Genomic DNA, 19,956 nt, shown 5'->3' on the forward strand with positions numbered 1-19,956 from the left:
TTTACGTCAATCAGCGGAATAGTGACGTATGAGGTGTTTGTTATAGGTGAGAGGGCGAGTGTGTGTCAGACGAAACTGCTCAATTTTATACTCTACTCTAATGGCTTTGAATTGACACTACCTTGTAAAGGTAAGTTAGCCGTTTAACTCGTGATTATGCGTATAAACTGTAAGTTGCGTAACATCAAAAACGTGTTCGTTTTCTGCGTTCGACAGCTGATGAAGTTAGCAAACGCTAATAACAAAGCGAGGCACTACTGTCTGACTCGGTTGAATTTGGTATAAGTTAACACTTGAACTACAGAAATTAATTATTCGCATATTTGGTAGTTGTATGCAGTTTAATGTAATATATAGCAAGTAAAAACGTGATGTTTTGTGATACGTTTGCGAACGTGACAGATTCAAACCACTGATAGTGTTAAACAGTTTTGCATAATTACATTAACGTTAGCTGTCTTTTATCTGAAAACGCAATTAATGTTATCTAGGTTTTAAGGTCCATCTGTACGCAGGCCTGCTGTTGTTTAACGTGTACTTTTTGCTTTTTATACAATGACCATATAAAGATTGTAGACGTTTTTTTTTGTTTGTTTGTTTTGTTTTGTAGTCTGTGAACTAGCCAAGAACTAGCTGTGCTTTTTGGACAATACCTTTTGGAATGTAGTTCTTGGCCAGCAACTGAATCTGTAAATCCTCTTGTAAAAAAGAAAAAAAAAAGCCTAAAAAGTATTTATGAAACGCTGTGTTTACCCACGTCTTATTAGTGTAACCTGTAGATCCCAGATGGAAACTGTCAAAAGTCAGGATCCCCAAATTATCATATGGATAAGTGGAGAGTTATTAGGCCACATGGGTCTAAATATAGTACCGGTAAAGCCCCCCTCCTGGGTCTGAGTTCATGAAAATCCATGGCTATTTCTGAAAGAGCAAGAGAGAGTGGCAGGTGAAGCTTCAGTCTGTCACGTAGCACATGTGAGAACTGGGTGTGTTAACCTTCATGAAAGAATATTGTGATGGTACATTAATGGTATCAGATGATAACAGCAGTAATAGCACTTTAATTACGGTACTGTCGTATTGAATGACCACTATTTATGGGACACAAAAGTTATTCTTAGTACCATGAATGCATGTCTGAAACTAATATATGAAGAAGTGCATTTGAAATCAAATGGTCATGTCATTCTCTCTATTGACGTTTTCAGACACTCTCACGGAGGAAGTGATGTATTATTCTGGTAAAAGGCGAGGAGAAGATGGAATTGCTGCTGTCATTGACTTCTTGTTGTCCAACGCCCGGCTGGTGCTGGGGGTCGGCGGAGCTGCGGTGCTAGGCATTGCCACGTTAGCTGTGAAACGGGTGATTATTTATATTTTAGTGTTACACTCAGTTCTGTTTGATTGACATAATATTGTTTAAAGAGATCAACAAAGGTCCGTCAACATTGTCAGCGGTACTGGTTCTCCTATTGAAGTGGTTGTCCTATTGAAGGAAAGAACTACTATCATTTATGAGTAACATTAAAAACAAAAGCAAAGGATAAAGATAAAATGTTTTATATACATAGACACACACATTAATTACAACTCAATTCCAGAGTAGTTGTGGAATTTTGTAAAATGCAGTAAATTATATCTGTTTTTGTTCATTCCGTTTAGCTTTTATGTAATTCACAAAAGCACAAAGAAAATATTTATTTTTTTACTGACCAACATAAATGTATCTGTAAATGTGAGCAAATTTTAATTGATGGATTTGTGTGATTTTATGGAGTTAGAATTTGTGTCTATAAAATAGGTGCATGGAAACACAGCTACTGATTACTGTGAACCTCGACGCTCACAGAAGGTCTGTGGTTATGTGTTATGGTTAAAAATTCCCCTATTGTTAAAACAAGTGGAAGTTTTGGTTTAGAAACCAGTTGTACTCTTGATAGTTTAGTTTTATATTTTGTACAGGCAAGCATATGAAGCCAGAATATTAATGTAACGTGCAAAGTTTCACGTTAAGTGGTTTCGCATAGAAAAAACAGAACCATTAAGTGGATTGTGGAGTGGTTCATATTTGCTTTCCTATGTAAACCTCAGTGTTTTGTTGCGCTGTTTTTGCCGCTGGGGCTTAATATGGATTGCAGATTACCAAATTTTGAACTGTATTATTATTTTGAGATGTGATTTGAATATTTGCAGCTGTGAAACGGCTGTATGGATGTTTTGCCCTCTTCTTCGAACCAGTCACTTGACTGAACACTATGAATTGGAGCTTATTTTGATTCCTCCTCTTCCTGTAATGTCCTAGCTGATAGAACGTGCTGGAAGGCCTCCTGATGACAAGCCTGACAAGAAGATGACGGACAGCTGGGAGGAGTTAAGCTTGGTCAGTGCCTCCCCCAAACTACTGCACAAAGGTATAGAAGGGGTGGTCATGAAACAGATTGCTGCTGCAACCAAGAAAGGTACGTACCTGGGAAATACATTCAGGTAAAAGAAGGCTTGTTGCAACAAGAAAACAAAGCTAACACTATTTAGGATCTTATCTTGCACAATTTATCAGTGCATGCTCTAGTGCAAACAAAAAAAGATTTTTCATCATGAACTACTGGTACGTGTTAACCAGAATTCATATTGCAGTTAAAGAATGGAATAATGTTTCATTTGATTTGATTTGAACTCATTGAGGGAAAAAATAAATTATAAAAACATGATATAATTCAATTTTCTTGCCATGAAAACAGCCACAGAAGCTGAAATGGCGTTAAACGCAAACAATCAATGGAAGAGAATATACATTATTGTGCCATTTTGGGAAAATTGTCTTATTCTGGCTTAAATGTTGTCACTGAACATCCCATTTAATCAAGTTATGGAAGTAAAATGGGTTGTGAATGCTGTTTTCAGTAGAAACCCTTTTTGTGTGTGTGTGTGTCCAGCGGAGCTGTCCCAACCCATCCCCCTGCCCTCACCTGAGCCCCAGCGCTGTGACACTGAACCACCTCAGCGACGCAAACGCATGGATCTTTGTGTGATGACGTTTGCGGAGCGTCTGCAGCAGTACTACAGAACGCGAGTGTGTCTGTCGGCAGAGGAGGTGGCTGTCGCACAGCATCGAGCGTTAGATATAGCCACAGAGATCCAGGCCTTCCTGCACTCCAAACACCCAGACATGCCACTGGGAGACATGACGCTGGCGGGGTCACTGCTCGACGACCTGCAAGTGGTTAAAGCAGACCACACCTGTCTAATCGTGCCCCTACAGGTATCAAGATTCAGTGATGCACACAGTTGTTTACTTATACAGTTCTTTACTTACCCAACTATAGAGTAGTCGCTATCCTGTACATCTACCCATAGAGATCCATGATATCCAGAGCTAGCCTGCGTTTTAATATAGATAATGTATGTTGTTTGTTCATTAATGTGTTTATAATCTGGGTCGATATTATAATGCTTTACTGCCAAAAAAGTATAGTATGTTACATGAAATTATCATAATAAAAGATACCGTATATAAATATGAATGAAATGTAGTATAAAAAGATCAAAACTAAGATTCAAAAGCTCCCCCATAAACATTTCCACTCTTTTAAAAATAGTATAAGCTCAAGTAAACAATCTAGGTTTCCTTTCAATATTAATTAATTAATATTAATTTACAGTTTCAATTGTCATACATTTTTAATTGATATTTCTACGACCAAAATTGGTGTAGATCATATTCAGACCATCACAACTATTAGCAGTTAAATCCCTGTGCTTGGCCTTGTAATTTTTTCACGACGCTCTGTTTAAATTTGCTACAAATGTTTTTTCATACAGCTGGAGTCCAGTCTGTGGACACCTATTGCCGGAGAGGACACATTTTTGGGTCACCCCCAGTATTGCATGGTTCGGCGTGAAAACCTTGAGTACTTCCCGAGAGGGCGGAGCTACTGGGACAGACATTTGCTGGGTGGATACCTGTCATCGAGGCTTGTTTCTGAGCAGCTAGGCAAGACGGTGATGGAATCGATGAACTGGCCATCGCTGACCGGAACCCTGGAGTGTGAGGTGCGACCGGTGCTTGGGTCTCCAGAGCTCAAACTGGAGATTCAAGGGTTAACCCAAAGCAGTTATGACAGTGGAGAACGCTTCTATATAACGGTGTTGCCAACAGTGCGCCTTGGCGAGATGACGCTTACGGCGCAACGAGAGATCACCGGGTCATTCGACTACGTCTGGTATCAGAGCCTATACACCAGCGAAACGGCTCGACTTGCAGCGCTTGACAAAGCAGACTCGGGGGTCAGAAGGAAGTGCCTAAAAACGTTAAAGGCTGTGTGCCGCAACTGCCCTTCGCTACGCAAGCTCAACGGCAGCCATCTCAGCAATGTCGTTTTACACATGAGTGGAAAAGAAACCGATTGGTCGGAATCAGCGTTTGCTGATAGGTTCCTGCAGGCGATCACAGAGCTAATCGGATATCTGGAAACGGGAGTCTTGCCTAGTTACTTCAAACCTAATGTGAATCTGTTTCAGGGCTTTACTGAAGACGATATTGACGAGATGGGTTTCATGCTGTACTGTGCTGTAACTGAACCTGAGATCCTACTGATCTGATTCACTCACTCTCTTACCCCTCCTATACACACACAGCAATACATTTATCAAAACAACTGGCATTAATGCACCTTCAATCAATGAATGTAAGATTGCATATCTTTTTATATAAGGTGTGTATTTCCATTTACCTACTCCTTTTATTGGGGATTTTGAAGCTTCATAACTATGCAGCACTTATAGCCAGAAATTTAGCTAAGATGTAGATTTTAAAGAAGCGAGAGAAAGATTTCATGGTTTAGATGTATTTTCTTTTGTTTCACCATGAGTACATGTTCTACTATTTTGCTTTTTGGAGCAGTGACCGTAATCTTAGCCAATGTACTGAGCAAATAATTAGTATTAAGACAATAAAGCAGTAATGCATTGAATTTGTTGAAAATATTTTTCTATACATTTCTGTCAGTTGTTCTTGCGTGCAATGTAGTAAAATTACTGTGTGCCAATTAAACTAAAAATGATTCTTTAGTACTTCTTAAGATAAACTTAAGGTCACTGAAGTGTACTCAACTGCGCTATTCTGAGACACCATGAATATGAACTAAAATGCACTTTTAACATAACATATTTATTTTTAAAAATGTATTTAGTTACCACTTGTAGCACACTTGAAACCAACTTTCATACAAGAGCACACTCAAGTCTGCTACAAGTGGTAACTAAATACATTTTTAAAAATAAATATGTTATGTTAAAAGTGCATTTTAGTTCATATTCATGGTGTCTCAGAATAGCGCAGTTGAGTACACTTCAGTGACCTTAAGTTTATCTTAATATACTAAAAATGATTCATAAGTACAGAATTAGTGTGTGAAAGTAGAACACTTCAAAGTACATTACATTCTAAGTGTTGTTTGTCCACATTCTAGCCTTTGGTCAATACCAGCTTTAATGGCTAAGAAAAGACATCAATAATCAAACAAAAAGTTAATCTGTAAAGCAGGTTTCCCTTTATGCATCTTAAAACTTGCCAACAAATAAATAAAATAAAAAAATAAATAGCAGAATCAATAGAAATACTGGTAGGAGCAAATTTCACACCAATCCTACACAGCTGATAAGAGTCACATGAGTCAATGAATTTGAATTCTTGTTTGCTTTTGGGATGCCTGTCTAAATAAACACCGTTCACAGTTGTTTGTGGTGTTGCTTCTTGTTATGTCCATTAGTATGAATTACATGGTTCTCATTCAAAGTGGTTCTGTACACTATAGTTCCTCTTTCAGTTTTTAGTTTGCTTGCTATCATGTGAAAATACAACAAACACAAGTCTTGGTTTACGACATGTCATATCAAATAACTAAACGCTATAACCCCTGGGTGTAAAACCAACAGTTAACAGGCCACTTCCTCTATAGAAACGCAATACGTTTATGCAAAAATATCATAAAAACTAAATGTTTATAATTTGATCAAAAAAAAATTATAAACTACATTTTAACCATCATTTAGCATCATGGAACATTACTAAAATTACAGTGAAAGGGTTTTCTGGTTAAACTAGTTTGTTGACTAACTGACTGACAGCTACCTTAAGAAAAAGGCTAATAATAATAATCATTAGTTTGAACTGTGGACATTTTCTAGAGACCAAAAAAATGTAATAATGCCCGTGCGTGTTTTCTATTCCCCCACGGAGGAATTGGTTCGAGGCGGAAACAAGTAGAGATTGAGCTGGTCACGATCACTCCCCCCAACCAGAGGTGTCACATGGCTAACTATGGCAAAAGCTGCTTCTGTTACAGCTCTCCGGAAAGCGCTTTAATGTTTGTTTACTTCTAAACAACGACATAAATTAAATTATAAAAAAAGATCAAAGGACTATTAGTTTGAATTGCTGTACTCCCGCTTCAGGCAGCGAACACCGGCAAGTTATTTCTACTCTATTTATATTCTTCTGTTTTAGTTCGTTTTCATGACATTGCGTTTATGTCATGGTCCGTGTAGTGCAGTCAGGCATGTCATTTTTAAATCAGCGTGAACTTGATAATTTCATGCTTCTCGTGGTTATAAAGTAGTTGTTATTCCCTTTTAATGCGGCGATAGGTTTACTGGAAATACGCAATAAAACTAGACCTCCTGCACTGGGTCAGGACAGCTATTTTGACAGCACTGTGAAGATACCGGTTTCAGGGGTGTAAAGTAAGTGAGTGACGAGTATTATTTTGTGTAATTAACATATTAGTATTATTGCAGTTTCACGAGTAAACACAAACGCTTTATTTAAAATTAAATTAAAACTTTCAGTGTGCCAAATAGATTTAGGTTATCATCACTTTAAAAGAAAAATGTCCTGTCAAGGGATTTGAGCAATCACAGCAGTGGTTTACCTAATTTAAAATGCATGGACAAAAAAAAAATGGACAATAAAAATATCTGTAACCATAATGTTTAAAATCAGGTGCTGCTGATTCAGTTGTTTAAACTTTCCTGTAACAGGACATAGGATTCATCTGTGGTGTTTATAGCCTTACCTGAAGTAATTATAAAAATCATAATTAAATGTGGAAACAATTTGACAGTCCTTTAATTAAAGTATAATTCCACAATACCTTTTACACCCCTGTTCGGTTCTTTTGAAACTCTTTACCACAATGATTAGTTCTCCAGATTTGGTCGCTTTCACTAAAGAAACAGATTTCAGTGAAATAGTAAAAGACCCATCAGTACTTCCAGAAGAACTGTCTGTTCCCTTGTACCCCTACGCTGGGGTCACCACCCCATGGTCCAAGACTTGTGGAGCTAATTTTACAAAGGATTTTATCCTTTTATCAGAGTTTTCGGAGCAAGTTGGGCCTCAGCCTTTGCTTACGGTTCCTCCTGAAACAAGGCATGTGGGACATTTGATTTGAACCACTTCTCCCTTCGGATAATGTCAGTGGACTATCAGACCTCGCTCACAGGCCCAGCCAGTTGTGGCTCTTTAAAACTGAACTTTGTAGAAGACTCAAAGGTAGTTTTAGGGGACTCCAGAGAAGGAGCGTTTGCGTATGTGCACCATCTTACTCTCTATGACCTGGAGGCTCGAGGGTTTGTGCGACCTCTCTGCCTTGCCTATGTGTCATCTGATGAGCATAAAATCATACAGCAATTCCAGCAGATTTCCACAGAGTTCTCCAAGGTCTCTGAATGTCTAAAAACGGGGAACAGGAAGAACTTTGCTAATGAACTGGAGATAAAACTCAGAGATTTGGAGTACACAAGAGTCGCGGTACTTAGAGAAATCAAAAGCGAGTTGAATGATGCATCTGTAGTGTGCACCAGTGAAAGGGAGCACATGCTGAATGGTATGCCTACATTAGATGTGAAACTGAAAGAAAAATCTCACAAAGATGAAGTGGAATTACAAGAGAAAGACAGATGTGAGATTTCAAGAAAGGCAGAAGTAGACTGTGAAAAGGGGAATAGGTCATGTATAACGCATGATAGAGATGAACAGTTCGAAGGGAGAAGGAAAAACAAGCAGGATAAAGGATCTTACCCAATGCCTAATAAAGGTGATGAACTGGCCAGTGTTGAAAAATCCATTCAGGAATACAAAAGCCTTCTAAAGCAGGTCACTTCCTACCGAACCAGGAAGCTTAGAGACTCTGAATACTCTCCTTATGAACCGGATGACCTCCCTCATTCCTTTGAGTTTGATCTGGATGATTTAAGGCACGGTCAGCTTGCTGGGCAGGAGTTGGAATGCAATGTTTTTCCTTGCACAGACACACCCTCACATTCTTTGAAGCTGATGAACTCAATTTCATCTTGCCGATTTGACAAGCGTCTGAAAACTCTCGAGGAGTTGTGTGATGACTACTTCCACCAACAGGCTCTACAGCAACTGAACTGCATTGAGAGGACTTTCAGAGGAGACGCCTGCCATCTCTATTCACAACAACTCTGCCGCAATCTTCTCCACAACCTCAAATTTACCAATTTCTTATTTGAAGATCAATGTGACTTGGAAGATGACGTGGGGTTGCAGATTGGAATAGCTGGTCAACATTCAGTCCGACAACCTTCCTTTCTTCCTGCACCATCAATTCTAAGTGAACCTGTCAGTCTTGAGTCGTATGTCTCCTGCGTTGAAATGGTGCCAATCAAACTAGACTTGGGCGGATCCAGCCAATCTCCAGGTGTACCTGGTTCAGTAAATACCCCAGCCGAAGATAACAGACCACTAACATCCTCCGCAGTAGAGACTGAAATGGAAAATGAGGGCGTAGTTTCAGCTTCTGATTGCCAAGAAAATGTGGGAATGTGTGTTTCAGCTTTGATGAAGACCAGTATTAGTAGTGGAGATAGTATTGAGGTCTTAGGAACAGAGAAGTCCTTCAGATCACAGGGTTCAAACATACTAATAGATACAGCACTACAAAAACCTCCACTTTTGTCCACTACAGTCGTGCTGGAAGGTCTAAAGCAAGGGAGGGTAATTACCAGACGGACTTGCAGTGAAGACAGCATTGAGGTGCTTTGCACAACAGAATCAATCCTACCAGAAGACCTGCGTGCGTCATACCCTTGCGCAATTGATGAGGAAAGTACAGAGCAAGAGACTGATGAGAAAGACGCATCTCAAAACCAAAAGGACAAACAAGTTGAGTGCGTTTACAGTGCGGGAAATGTTCCTCGAGGTGCCTGTATAGAGGAGCCACAAGATTTTTATCCTGCTGTCACCTTAACCCCACCTGACTGTCCTACGACTTTGTCCCTTGGTCGGTCAATCTCCCAAGATGTTTGCCATGCTTCAGAATTAATCCCCCTCTCATTGTTAGATGAGCCTGGTCGGATAGCACCTGATGACTTGTCAGACTGTTTCAGCTATCGGAGCACCACTGCCTCTACAACCTCCGAATGCACTTTTCTAACTTGTCTTCCAAAGAATAAAAGAGAAGGTGGGACTAGACGGAGACGTGGAAGAGTAGGGCGAGCAGCGTTGCAGTTTTTACGACAGTATCCCTTTGCAGTGCATGCAGTGTTTAGCCTTCTGAGTGGCCAAACTTTGGTAGTACTAGGCAGCGAGGAGGCTGCAGTGAGACGAATGGTTACAGCACTCTCCGTGTATATGCCACATCAGAGTAGATACAGAGACGGCATTCAACCATGGACTTCAACGCCACTGCAACTAACTGACCTGCTCAACTGGAAACTTATTGGCTTTAACAGGTGACGTTTACTATGCATCTTAAACTTGTTACACTTACTGTTTTTAAATGGAAACCAAATTTCTTGATTAGCTAGTTCATACCTATATTTTGTGGGTAAACGCGTATGTCACTGAGTCAAAGCACTTTAAGATCACAAAAATCAAACCACAAAACAGACTGATTTTAAAACGTCAGTGCCTTTGTTGTCGTAAGACGGCCTTATTCTGGTTTAGGCTAAACCCTGTTCCAGGGGCCTGTTCCATAAAACAAGTGTACCAAATAAACCAGGCTTTTTTCAATTAGTCTTATTGTCAGTTGATTTGATTCAAACTAAGTCAGAGTAACTGAAATAAGCTTGGCTCATTTGGTAAACTTGTTTTATGAAACAGGCCCCTGACCTAAGAGAAAATATAGCTTAATGCTGATACACTTTGAGAATGGGTAACAAATTTCTATCCAGATACTTTAGATCACTTGTGGGCCCAGTCTCACCTGGTGCCAAATGATGGCAACATTGCAACATGTGTCATTAGCCGAATAAAAATTCAAAGTAATTAAAGTATTCTTATAGCTTCATAATATTATAACTGAATTATTGATTTCACATGGACTATATCATTACTACCTTTCCTAGCCTTTAACGTGTCAGTGGCATTGCGGTCTATGAAGATTCAGAAAAGCTTTTTAGCTTGGATTTTTTTTTTTTTAAATGTAATGTGTTCTTACAGGTTTGGAAAGACACAAAAGGTAAATCATTAAAAAGAACACTCCACTTTTTTTTTTTTTAAAAGAAATAACATTAACTCTGGGGAGTTGGAGAATGATCCTATTTCCAAAAAAAGTGGAATGTTCCTTTAATGAATTCTCAATTTAGGGTGAACTGTCCCTTTAAAGTTCTCCTGTAACTAAAATATAAAAATGGCAGTTAAAATAGAATACAGGCTTAAAACAGTATTTCACAACTTAGAGACCTTCAGGTGTCAGAGTTGAGTGCCTCTGGTATGTAGCATAAACATTCAATGTTTTCTTCCTCACCATTTTGGTACCATTTTAACAACTGTTTTTAAGAAAACAGCATAAATAGTTAGCAAAGAACAATCCATGTTGACCGTCTTTTTTCTTTTTTAATATTTACGCAGGATGTGCTGTTACACTTACACAAATATGCCTCACTGCCTGGGCCATTACAGCCGATACCTCAGCATTCTAGATGTGGATCAAAAGACACTGCGCTGCTCATCCTACAGTGGTACTCTTCTCAACACGCTGGTGGAACCAAGGAGCCACTTTAAACGTGGAAACACCTACTTCATGTTTGCTCAAAGTGTGCAAAGCAAGCTTGCCACCACAGCATTCCTTTTAACATTTTCACATGGTTTCCATACACCCAGAAGGCCTCGGGAATGTACATGGACGCAATGCTTTCAATCTGAAATTCACAGAGATGATAAGAGAATCCTAAACTATTTATCTGAACTCATCAAACTGCACTTCATGGAGGTTCCACCCAATGTCCTTAGATTTAGCTACAACACAAACTCTATTTTCAAACTCTGAAAGTGTCACTCACACAAACTAGCCAATGATTTGTGTTGCTTTGCTTTTATTGCCTTTAAATGAAAATTTGCTTTTGCCCAGAAATATAAACAGCATATTTACATTATCCGCATGCTTTGATATCTTGTTGACAGAGTAAGTTGAAATGAATATTGTGGTCTAATCTTGTGTGCAAAAATTCTCTTTACAACCTAAAATGAGCTACAAAGCAAATTTAAACAGCTTCATAGTAGTGTTGCATTTGAAACTTACAGTATGGCTGATGGTCACAACTGTATTTTGTTCTGTTGCAGAATTCATTGTTTGTATTTAACGTCCATCATATATTGATCATAGTCCAGTAATTGCACATAATATTCTCAGGCGAAGAAAAATAAAACTGCATGAAGGGGCAAAAACATCTTAACTGCCATGCCATTTATAATCTATGAAAACATTAAATCCACTCTGTATGTACATTAAAAAAAAAAAAAAAAAGTTTTTAAAACAGAATGTTGGTCAGACTTATTTTCCTTGCTGTTGGATTAGATGCAGGATTTTGCGTTTTTCTGGAGTAAGTTTGGCCACCTGCAAAAGAGAGAAGAGCAGCTCACCTTTAAAACGTTATAAAGTTATTATTAAGATTGAACAAAATAAATCATTCTAAGTTTGCATTTCACTAACACATGATGAATTAATAGAAAGATTCTTACATTGCACTCAAGATACAGTTTCAAGCTTAGTTGCCAAGGGTTGTGCGCTCTGAAATTAAAAAATGCATTCATAAATTACTGACAAATGTATTGTGGCAATTCAGTTTTACCCCCAATAATACTTTTGATATCTCTCTGAACAAAGTGAGTCAGGAACAGGCCACTTCTAATATAAAGTTAGTATTGCATTGGATGTTAATATTATGCATCTATAACACTCTTTGTTAAAGTAAGACATCCAGATGATTATGTAATGAAGAGCATGAATTACATGACTTATGACTATACTATAGTGATGGACTGCTGCTCCTTACTCATTCCAAGTGGCAAGCAAGCCATTGATGGGATAGGTGTTCAGGTCCAGAACCACGCTGTTTTCCCAGAAGTACATGCAGACAAAATATGCAACCAGGGAATGATCGGTTTCACTCCATTTTCTGGAACAGATATAGAGCAGGTAGATGCTTTACATGAAGTTTTTTGCTTTGGTTAATGCACGCAAACACACCTCACCTCTGTAGGAGCTGGTATCGCTCATCAGAGAGTTCCTCCAGAAGACAGTAAAGGACGTAGTGCAGCACATCTGGCCTCATCAGCAGACTGTAGAAGAACCAACGGAGGACCCAGCGGTTGAACTGAAGGCAAACGTACAAACAAAATACACAAAAAGAGCTTGCACACAATCAGGAATACTGAATTTAACATGGGATGACGCAATACTAACACTACTGCATTTTTTAATTTTTGTTTATAGCTGTAAATGGAAAGTTTGAACTTGCTCGAGTTGCCTCAAAATGAGAAAATCAGCACCTTGAAAGACATGATGACGCCGAGGATGGGCCTGAGCTGTGAGTGGAAAATTCGCAGTACCAAAGCCTGAGTGGCCAACAGCAGCCTAGCCTGGTCAGGATAACCCTAAGGGGAAAAGAACAAATCAACTACATTCAACACCAATAACCAAAAACTATGAATAAAGAAAAATTACAACACCTTTCACTGAAGTAAAAATTAAGTGTGTTGGGGACTGTGTATATATACAATGTATAAGATTAAATGAAAAAATAAAATTAATTAACATGCACACATAACTATGGAGTGCAATGGTGTTGCATTGAAATGATGTGGCAAAGTCTCTCAATTTGGACATTTTTCATATTAAACATAATATCCAGAAAGAAAACAAATTACTTGAACCAAAACAAATTAGCATTTTTATAGTAAAAATTTAATTATTGCTTTATTAATACACAGTTTTACATTTTTTCAGTTATTCTCCTTTTGATGTGTTTTCCGGGCCAGAATGTCGACACAGTACAGATCCTTCAAGACAGTCAGTGTGGAGTTTACTCATCTAACCTACATGCTAAATTGAATAAATGTTTGCGCGAACTTCCCTCATTTCATGTAATAAATGCACAATCCCTCAAGGAAATCCTGAACCTGATTAAACAATTCTATCATACAGTGATTTCTAAAAATAGACTTCTAATGACTTTTCCTAAACTTTCTGGGTTTGTATATTTTTCCTAAACCTTTTCAGGCCTGAAATTGCAGTTGTATAGTTCTGTGATGTTGCCTGGTTTTTAATGACTGTATGAACCTTGGATATTGGAATTTCATAAATTTTAGTAATTAAAAACGCAAGGTTTACACATAAAATTGCAAAACTTTTAACTCACCCTCTCAAAGGTTTTAGGGATCTGTATACGGGAAGTTGTCGTCAGCTCCTCAAGAATTGCACAGGCGGCATCTCTGGTCACCTGTTAAGAGACAAACTATCAGTCTCCATCATAACATCTACGTTTTTCAATCCTCTCCCCATGCAGGCAGACAGACAGACACTTAAACACTCTCACCGCTTGATATGCGACATCAGGCTCGGCATAGAATGCCTCAACAGGTACACCGTCTGGAGTAGTAAAGCTGGAACTGACAACGCTGAGCAGATACACCCACGTCTCTGACTAAAAACAGAGACACTTATTATAAAAGAAGCTGGACCCTTACAGGACACTAAAGACCTTACAGGACACAATCAAGAGACATAAAAAGTAAAAAAATAAATAAATTGCAATGACTTTATAATAGGTAGCATCTAACTGGTGACTGTTGCAATATAACAATGACCAGAGTGGTTTGTCACACATTCAGTATGCAAAGGGAAAAGCTAAAAAACACGAATTGACCCTAATTGATGTTTTGGTTAATACAAAAAAAAAATTTTGGTGGTTAGCAATAAATAAAATGGTAAGGTGAATGCATTGAATTGAGTTCAGATGTGACAAAAAGTCAACTATGCATTTGCACATGAAATATTTAGTTACAAAAACATTTTATACCATTTTACCTACATCAGCAAAAACACTGCTGTTGCAGTCGAGAACCCTCAATGCAAACTTCAGTACCTCCATCATCTTGAATGAATTTGAGCCTTTAATGAAAAGAGCAGAAACAGTATTACATTTTAATGCCACTGCGTTCAAAAAAATAAATCAGCAACAGTTTCAATTCTTAAGTAACTTTCTGTACTCACTACTGCTCTGAGAAATGTGTGCAAATGTACAACTGAACTTTCCTCACATGATTATTAAGAAAGACAGGAAAATTATGTTAAAGAGAACTCTACTTTTTTTTTTTTTTTTTCTTACATGGTTTGATAGGTTGATATTTACTTTTAAGTTTCTCTGGCTTTCCTACTTTGTTGAGAGGAGTGTTAGGACTATTATTTACAAACCAGTCGAATACACCTGACTACTTTAACATACATAAATTGCATTAGAAGTTGTTTATCAGTGTTTCTTAAATTTTACGAACATTTTACTCAATGAAGGTGATATGATTAAATTAGAAAAAAAAAAACTATTTCTGTACGTGCATTTGCAACACAATGGGGATTAGCTCATACGATCTGAATCTACTGGCTTGAATTAGACTATGTATGTTTTTGACAAGAGGATAAAATGAGTGCTGTCAATTCTCTACCTTCAACCAGTGTCCACTTAGTGCTCAGTAAAGGATCAGGTATAATCATATGGCCATTTCCCGCTTCAAATTCTTGTGCTACATCAGGGGCGTGGCCTGATGTGAGAATTCTGAGATAAGCTCTGAACTGCTGAGGTGTGAGACGGGACGCAAGGCACGAGCCACCAGGCATAAGTGATAACATATGGCAGACTGCACCACTGTAGTCACCATCCTAAAGACACAAAAATAACACTCAAAAATGTGTATTTTCACTACCATGTTGCGATACTTTTTTCAATCTATTGATACGCAAACATCAGTAATTTAATACACAGTTTTTAACCTGTATAATGACTGTAAAATGGTGTGCTTTATTTTACAGTCCTATTTCCAATTCTTTTTTGGAAACTTTTTTAAATACCTGGAAAGTATAAAATTTTGAAAATGCAATTTATTCAAGTATAAAGCAATGAAAGAAATAGTAGGTTTTATTGCAGGTTACCTTGCACAGGTAGAAAGGAACCAAGTCTTTCATTCTCTGCAGCCTGAAATCCAGACAGACAAAAATACAATGAAAAACTGGGCCATACATAGTAATAATCTAATTATATAACACAATGTATATTCATGACATGCAGCTGTAACTCACGTGGGATTATTGGTGCTTTTGACAACTTTGAGATAGCGAGCCAGCTCACGGTACCTAACAAACATGTAGATCATAATTAAAAAAAAATTAAAAATAAATCACTAGTCCACACAGAATCTACAAATTAACTTCGGTGTTATTTACAAGAGAAAAAAAAAATCTCTGGAATGGGATTTAAACAGTGTATAAAACTTACCGGTAAACAATTTTTGGTGACAGTAATATTTTTTAATCATCACTAGTGAAAAACAGTTTTTACTCTAAAATTTGCAGAGAATTATTGTGAATTATCAAAATCTGAATTCCAACAACTGCTGATCTTTGGGTGTCTTTATGATTTATTGCATAAATTTTAAGTACATGAACAGCACTTAATAAAAAGTTAAATAGAAAACAAAGCATAGAAAGTCCACTAATAAATTATCGTTACCTGTTTTGGTGCTGAAGTTTACAGACTCTTGCTTGAATCACAACCAGAGGTTCACTCAAGATTTGATGCCTTCGACCCTTGACGTGCCTCTCACCGGTGATGTTTTGACCTTTCATCACGGCAGAGAGCAAGGGATCATCCCAAGGTAGCACACTCAGACTGCAGCCCATGAAAAGACAATTCAAATCAATCAAAAAACAAACATCAGCAAGTCACAACTGAACAATTTCTGGAAATGTAAACTATAAAATCAACATAATAGGAATTCAAATGCACCTTACCTTTTTGGCAACGTGCAATTTGAAGGCAAAGGAAGCTTCTGGTAGAAAGACTCTAGCTGACTTATAAAGGAGCCTGAAAAATCAAAGCCAACTAAAAGTGTCCACACCTTTGTCATAAATCTGGAAGACAGTTTAAGCAGTTTAAGACCAGAATATGCAAACTCCAAATAAACACACAAAAGCACATGTTTGTAGCATTACCTCCACAGGAGAACTGACACGGTTTCAAATACAGTGTTGGCAGCATGTATATTTCTGCAAGGGAGATATAACACTACAAGCTGTAATTGTGCATCAGATTGTCAAAACAGGTCAGAATATGCAATAGTGTAAAAAAATTACCCAGGAGTCGTGTGGTTGACAAAAAGCTTAATAGCCCCTAGCAGCATCACAACACAAGCCTTTGGATTCTCTTTCTTTGCTTCATTCAAAAACATTTTGATATGTTGACTCACAACTGTGTAACTGCAAAACCAAAGAGATTATTAGCATAGAAAGCACTCATTCCATAATTAGTGGTGTTAGGCAAGAATCACTGTAATTATTGATAAGAGGTGGGCAACATGGCAAAAATATAATCTTTTTGTTTATTTTACTCAGGAAAATCATGATTCGCGATCCTAGCATGATTCTTTGTCATGTTGATTTTTTACGATTATGCAAGCAGTCTCAGCAGTACAGCCAAACTAATTTCCCCATTTTAAAAATTAAGCCTTTGCTTACATAATTTACAAATGCGCAACATTTCGGTGTTATAGTGAGTGCATACAAATAAACGTAGTGTCTTCACTGATTCAAAACATGCATTAATCTTATCTGCACGAGCAAAAGTGAGTATTAAGTGAGTACACTACTATCCATCTTCCACACTCAAAAAGCAGACAATAAGATTTTTTTTTGATTAACATTAGATTGAGTGGTCACGTGAAAGTTACTACTATATGCATGTTCCAGATAAAAAGCAACATGATGTCAATAAATGACAGGTGAGCGTTTGGACGTCCTGCCCAATGTACTATTACAACAACTCCATAATCTCACCACTCAATTCTTTTTTCCTGCAACTTATAAAAGCCTCTTCTCGTCAACTAACTGTTAGCTGACTGTTAAGGGGCAGCCCTAGTTCATATATGAACCATGTGTTTTTTTTGACAGTAAGATAGCTTTGTCTAGTAATCAGGCACTGTTCGATGTCTTTTTTTAGAGTGTGCATAGACTAAAAAGCATGCAAATGAAATGTTTAACTGGCAAGGGTTTAAAGAACATTCAAATAATGTTCTTTATTGACACTACAGTATAAGTAGTATCCCATTAATCTAACACTACCACTTAGTTAACAATTGATGTGAACATACTGTTTTGTACAGTACTATGATACAACAGTAAAAGCAGATTGTGGAGAAATTTTAAGTCAAAAATCATTATATCACATATGTCAAATATTGAACAAACTTGGATCAAATCTTGCTACCATAATAAAACAAATTTAAACCATGTTTATTTCTTACCCAAAATACATACAATGCTTAAACAGTTAAATTAATTTAAATAAAAACGAACTATGATAATTTACATTTTAAGAAATTTTCTCTTTTACAATTTGGTTTATTTAATAATGTTATCCTAGCAAAATACGAATAGCAGCTTTTGATAATATAATAAAGAGCCACTCACTCATACTCCAGGGACTTAAAATGATGTTTATAACATCCTTTACATCCGATGGTTTGACCCCGAGTAGTGCTGTCAATGTTGCGGTGACAGGTGCACCGACAGTTCGTTGAAGGGTTGGGACTCTCAAACCCCAACAGAAAAGTTGCATACTTCAATGCCAAACTACCAGCAAATTTCTGCAGTGTTGTTTCTACCAGATAAACACACAAATGAGTCAAAAATTTAGGCCGGCAAAAGAACTAAGAGACACTAAATCTGCAGTTTGGTCAAGTGAGAAAACATACCTGCACGTCGTAGGTCTGAATCCATATCCAGAGGTTCAAAAGTGAAGCTCAACTCATGCAGAAATCCCATCAGACTCTTGTCGCGGAGGGCTTTCCAGTAGACGCTGTGCTTATGAGCATTACAGTGGCAAATGCCAGGGATGATCCAGAACTCGCACTGTTAAATACAAGCATAAAAGTGGGTTTGTTTCTAGCCTGGTATTATTAAATCAGCAAGTATGGGCAAAATAAAACAAACCAAGACATGTGAAGAAGCGGTCTTCAGGAAAGACTAGTTCAAGCGAATGTGAGTGTGAACTTATCTTGGGTAAAAAAAAAAAAATAATAATAATAATAATAAGAAGAAGAAGAATAACAATCAGGATTATAGGCATCTCAATGATGCTGAAATAACACTGTAGTATATTATTTCAATTGTTATTGTGTATTTTTTTATTAGACATTAAGATATGCGTGTGAAAAAATGATTCACCAAAGTTTAATTCACTTCTTTTTCCCCTTTCCGATGCCTTGAAATTTGTCTTGAAAGACAAACCCCAAGTTAGAAGCCAGTGAACTCACCATGGATGCCAGTTTGTCACAGATATAACAGAAACACTGATCGCAGTGCTTTGCATTATTTTGTAGAGGTCCTGAAACGTCCTGCTCTGCTCGCCTAGAACAAGCAAGCACACAAAGAGATGTGAACACTCACACAGACACACACAACACAAAACCTTTACACAAGAGTGGCGCCACGGTTTTCCTCACCAAAATGCCAGGGTGCAGTCATATCTTGCATGTGGAAGTACTGTTGCAGTTTGGGAGTATGTGATGGCCAAGTCTTCATCCAACTCTTCAATATTTTTAGATACATCTGAGATCAACAAAAAGAAACAGAGACATGACAGTGGATTAAAATATTCATATACCACAGTATTTATGGTACACCATGGGACCGTGATGAACTTTAAAGAGCTAACGTTGCTACCATGATATAGAGGCGAAAAAAATATTACCATAGTCACAAAACACACACACACACACACACACACACACACTCACACTCACACACACTTTAACTTTGCGCACCACGGTAACTTTTAGTTCAAAAACAAATAACACAGACTACCTGCTTCGTTCTTGTCATTTTCAACGATCAGCACGGAAGAATCGTTGTGGGTCCTTAAAAAGCTACCTTCATCATCATCATCATCTTCATCGCTCAAAATGATTATAGGTATGTTTTCCGTCCTACAAAAACATGACAGACGAAGAGAGAGAAGAAACAACCTCTAATATCAAACTAACTCGGCTGGCATTGTGTACGTTTTGTATGAAAAACTTTTAAAAGTACATGGTTCGAATTATTTTGTTAATCAGTCAGAAAACTTACATGCTTTATCAAACGAATCGTCCGACGAACAAATGAAAGTTTGCCGCTTCTGCTGGATCACGTGACTCTGACTCTGACGAAATCGGAAGTGTTGTCAGCGTTGCCAGATTGGCTGATGATGTACAGCCCAAAAACCCGCAATTACAATAAAAAACACTCCCAAAAATATTCTCTACCAAAAGAATGTGATAGTATTAAATTGCCACGTCAGACTGATAAATAATGTTCTGTAATGCCAGCGTTTAAATTGAAATAGTGACAAATAAAATAAATAAATCTCCCAGACAGGAAACCACAGAAAAATGGATCATGT

The 19,956-nt window shown here is 37.7% G+C and overlaps 3 protein-coding genes across 4 annotated transcripts; 2 read left to right on the plus strand and 1 right to left on the minus strand.

The window, feature by feature from the left end:
- Positions 1–18: 18 nt before the first annotated feature.
- Positions 19–5,735, plus strand: mief2 (mitochondrial elongation factor 2). 2 transcript variants are annotated; one of them, XM_043242011.1, is made up of 5 exons: positions 19–130; positions 1,209–1,363; positions 2,303–2,459; positions 2,934–3,259; positions 3,820–5,735. In XM_043242011.1, the coding sequence occupies exons 2-5, from the start codon at positions 1,229–1,231 to the stop codon at positions 4,597–4,599; spliced, it is 1,398 nt and encodes a 465-aa protein (XP_043097946.1). In that variant the 5' UTR covers positions 19–130; positions 1,209–1,228; the 3' UTR covers positions 4,600–5,735. The 2 variants fall into 2 exon arrangements, with proteins under 2 accessions (XP_043097946.1, XP_043097955.1); XM_043242020.1 differs by lacking the exon at positions 1,209–1,363 and having other exon boundaries at positions 29–130.
- A 1,458-nt stretch (positions 5,736–7,193) lies between these two features.
- On the plus strand, positions 7,194–11,781 carry smcr8b (Smith-Magenis syndrome chromosome region, candidate 8b). Its single transcript, XM_043241663.1, is given in 3 exon segments — positions 7,194–7,422; positions 7,425–9,756; positions 10,877–11,781. Coding segments are annotated over 3 exon segments (2,979 nt in total). The 3' UTR covers positions 11,295–11,781.
- On the minus strand, positions 11,492–19,746 carry zgc:112980 (uncharacterized protein LOC503706 homolog). Its single transcript, XM_043241797.1, has 21 exons — positions 19,644–19,746; positions 19,380–19,501; positions 19,019–19,124; positions 18,830–18,923; positions 18,269–18,425; positions 17,985–18,174; positions 16,653–16,775; positions 16,512–16,565; positions 16,311–16,430; positions 16,030–16,188; positions 15,600–15,653; positions 15,453–15,495; positions 14,969–15,182; positions 14,338–14,417; positions 13,843–13,950; positions 13,666–13,746; positions 12,797–12,901; positions 12,500–12,621; positions 12,301–12,423; positions 11,987–12,035; positions 11,492–11,861 (listed from the first exon to the last, which is right to left on the minus strand). Coding segments are annotated over exons 1-21 (2,169 nt in total). The 5' UTR covers positions 19,646–19,746; the 3' UTR covers positions 11,492–11,798.
- Between the last annotated feature and the right edge of the window lie 210 nt (positions 19,747–19,956).

This window comes from Puntigrus tetrazona, chromosome 1 (genome assembly GCF_018831695.1).
Source record: "Puntigrus tetrazona isolate hp1 chromosome 1, ASM1883169v1, whole genome shotgun sequence".
NCBI classification, from domain to species: domain Eukaryota; kingdom Metazoa; phylum Chordata; class Actinopteri; order Cypriniformes; family Cyprinidae; genus Puntigrus; species Puntigrus tetrazona.

Bases quoted from the DNA above. Each gene is read 5' to 3' on its own strand.
- mief2 (XM_043242011.1), top strand. From the start codon at position 1,229: ATGTATTATTCTGGTAAAAGGCGAGGAGAAGATGGAATTGCTGCTGTC. The intron at 1,364-2,302 runs GTGATTATTTAT...GTAATGTCCTAG, and splicing joins CCACGTTAGCTGTGAAACGG to CTGATAGAACGTGCTGGAAG. The intron at 2,460-2,933 runs GTACGTACCTGG...GTGTGTGTCCAG, and splicing joins TGCTGCTGCAACCAAGAAAG to CGGAGCTGTCCCAACCCATC.
- zgc:112980 (XM_043241797.1), bottom strand. The intron at 16,189-16,310 runs GTAAGGTGCATT...CATGGGCTGCAG, and splicing joins AATTGCACGTTGCCAAAAAG to TCTGAGTGTGCTACCTTGGG. The intron at 11,862-11,986 runs GTAAGAATCTTT...TCTCTTTTGCAG, and splicing joins AACTGTATCTTGAGTGCAAT to GTGGCCAAACTTACTCCAGA.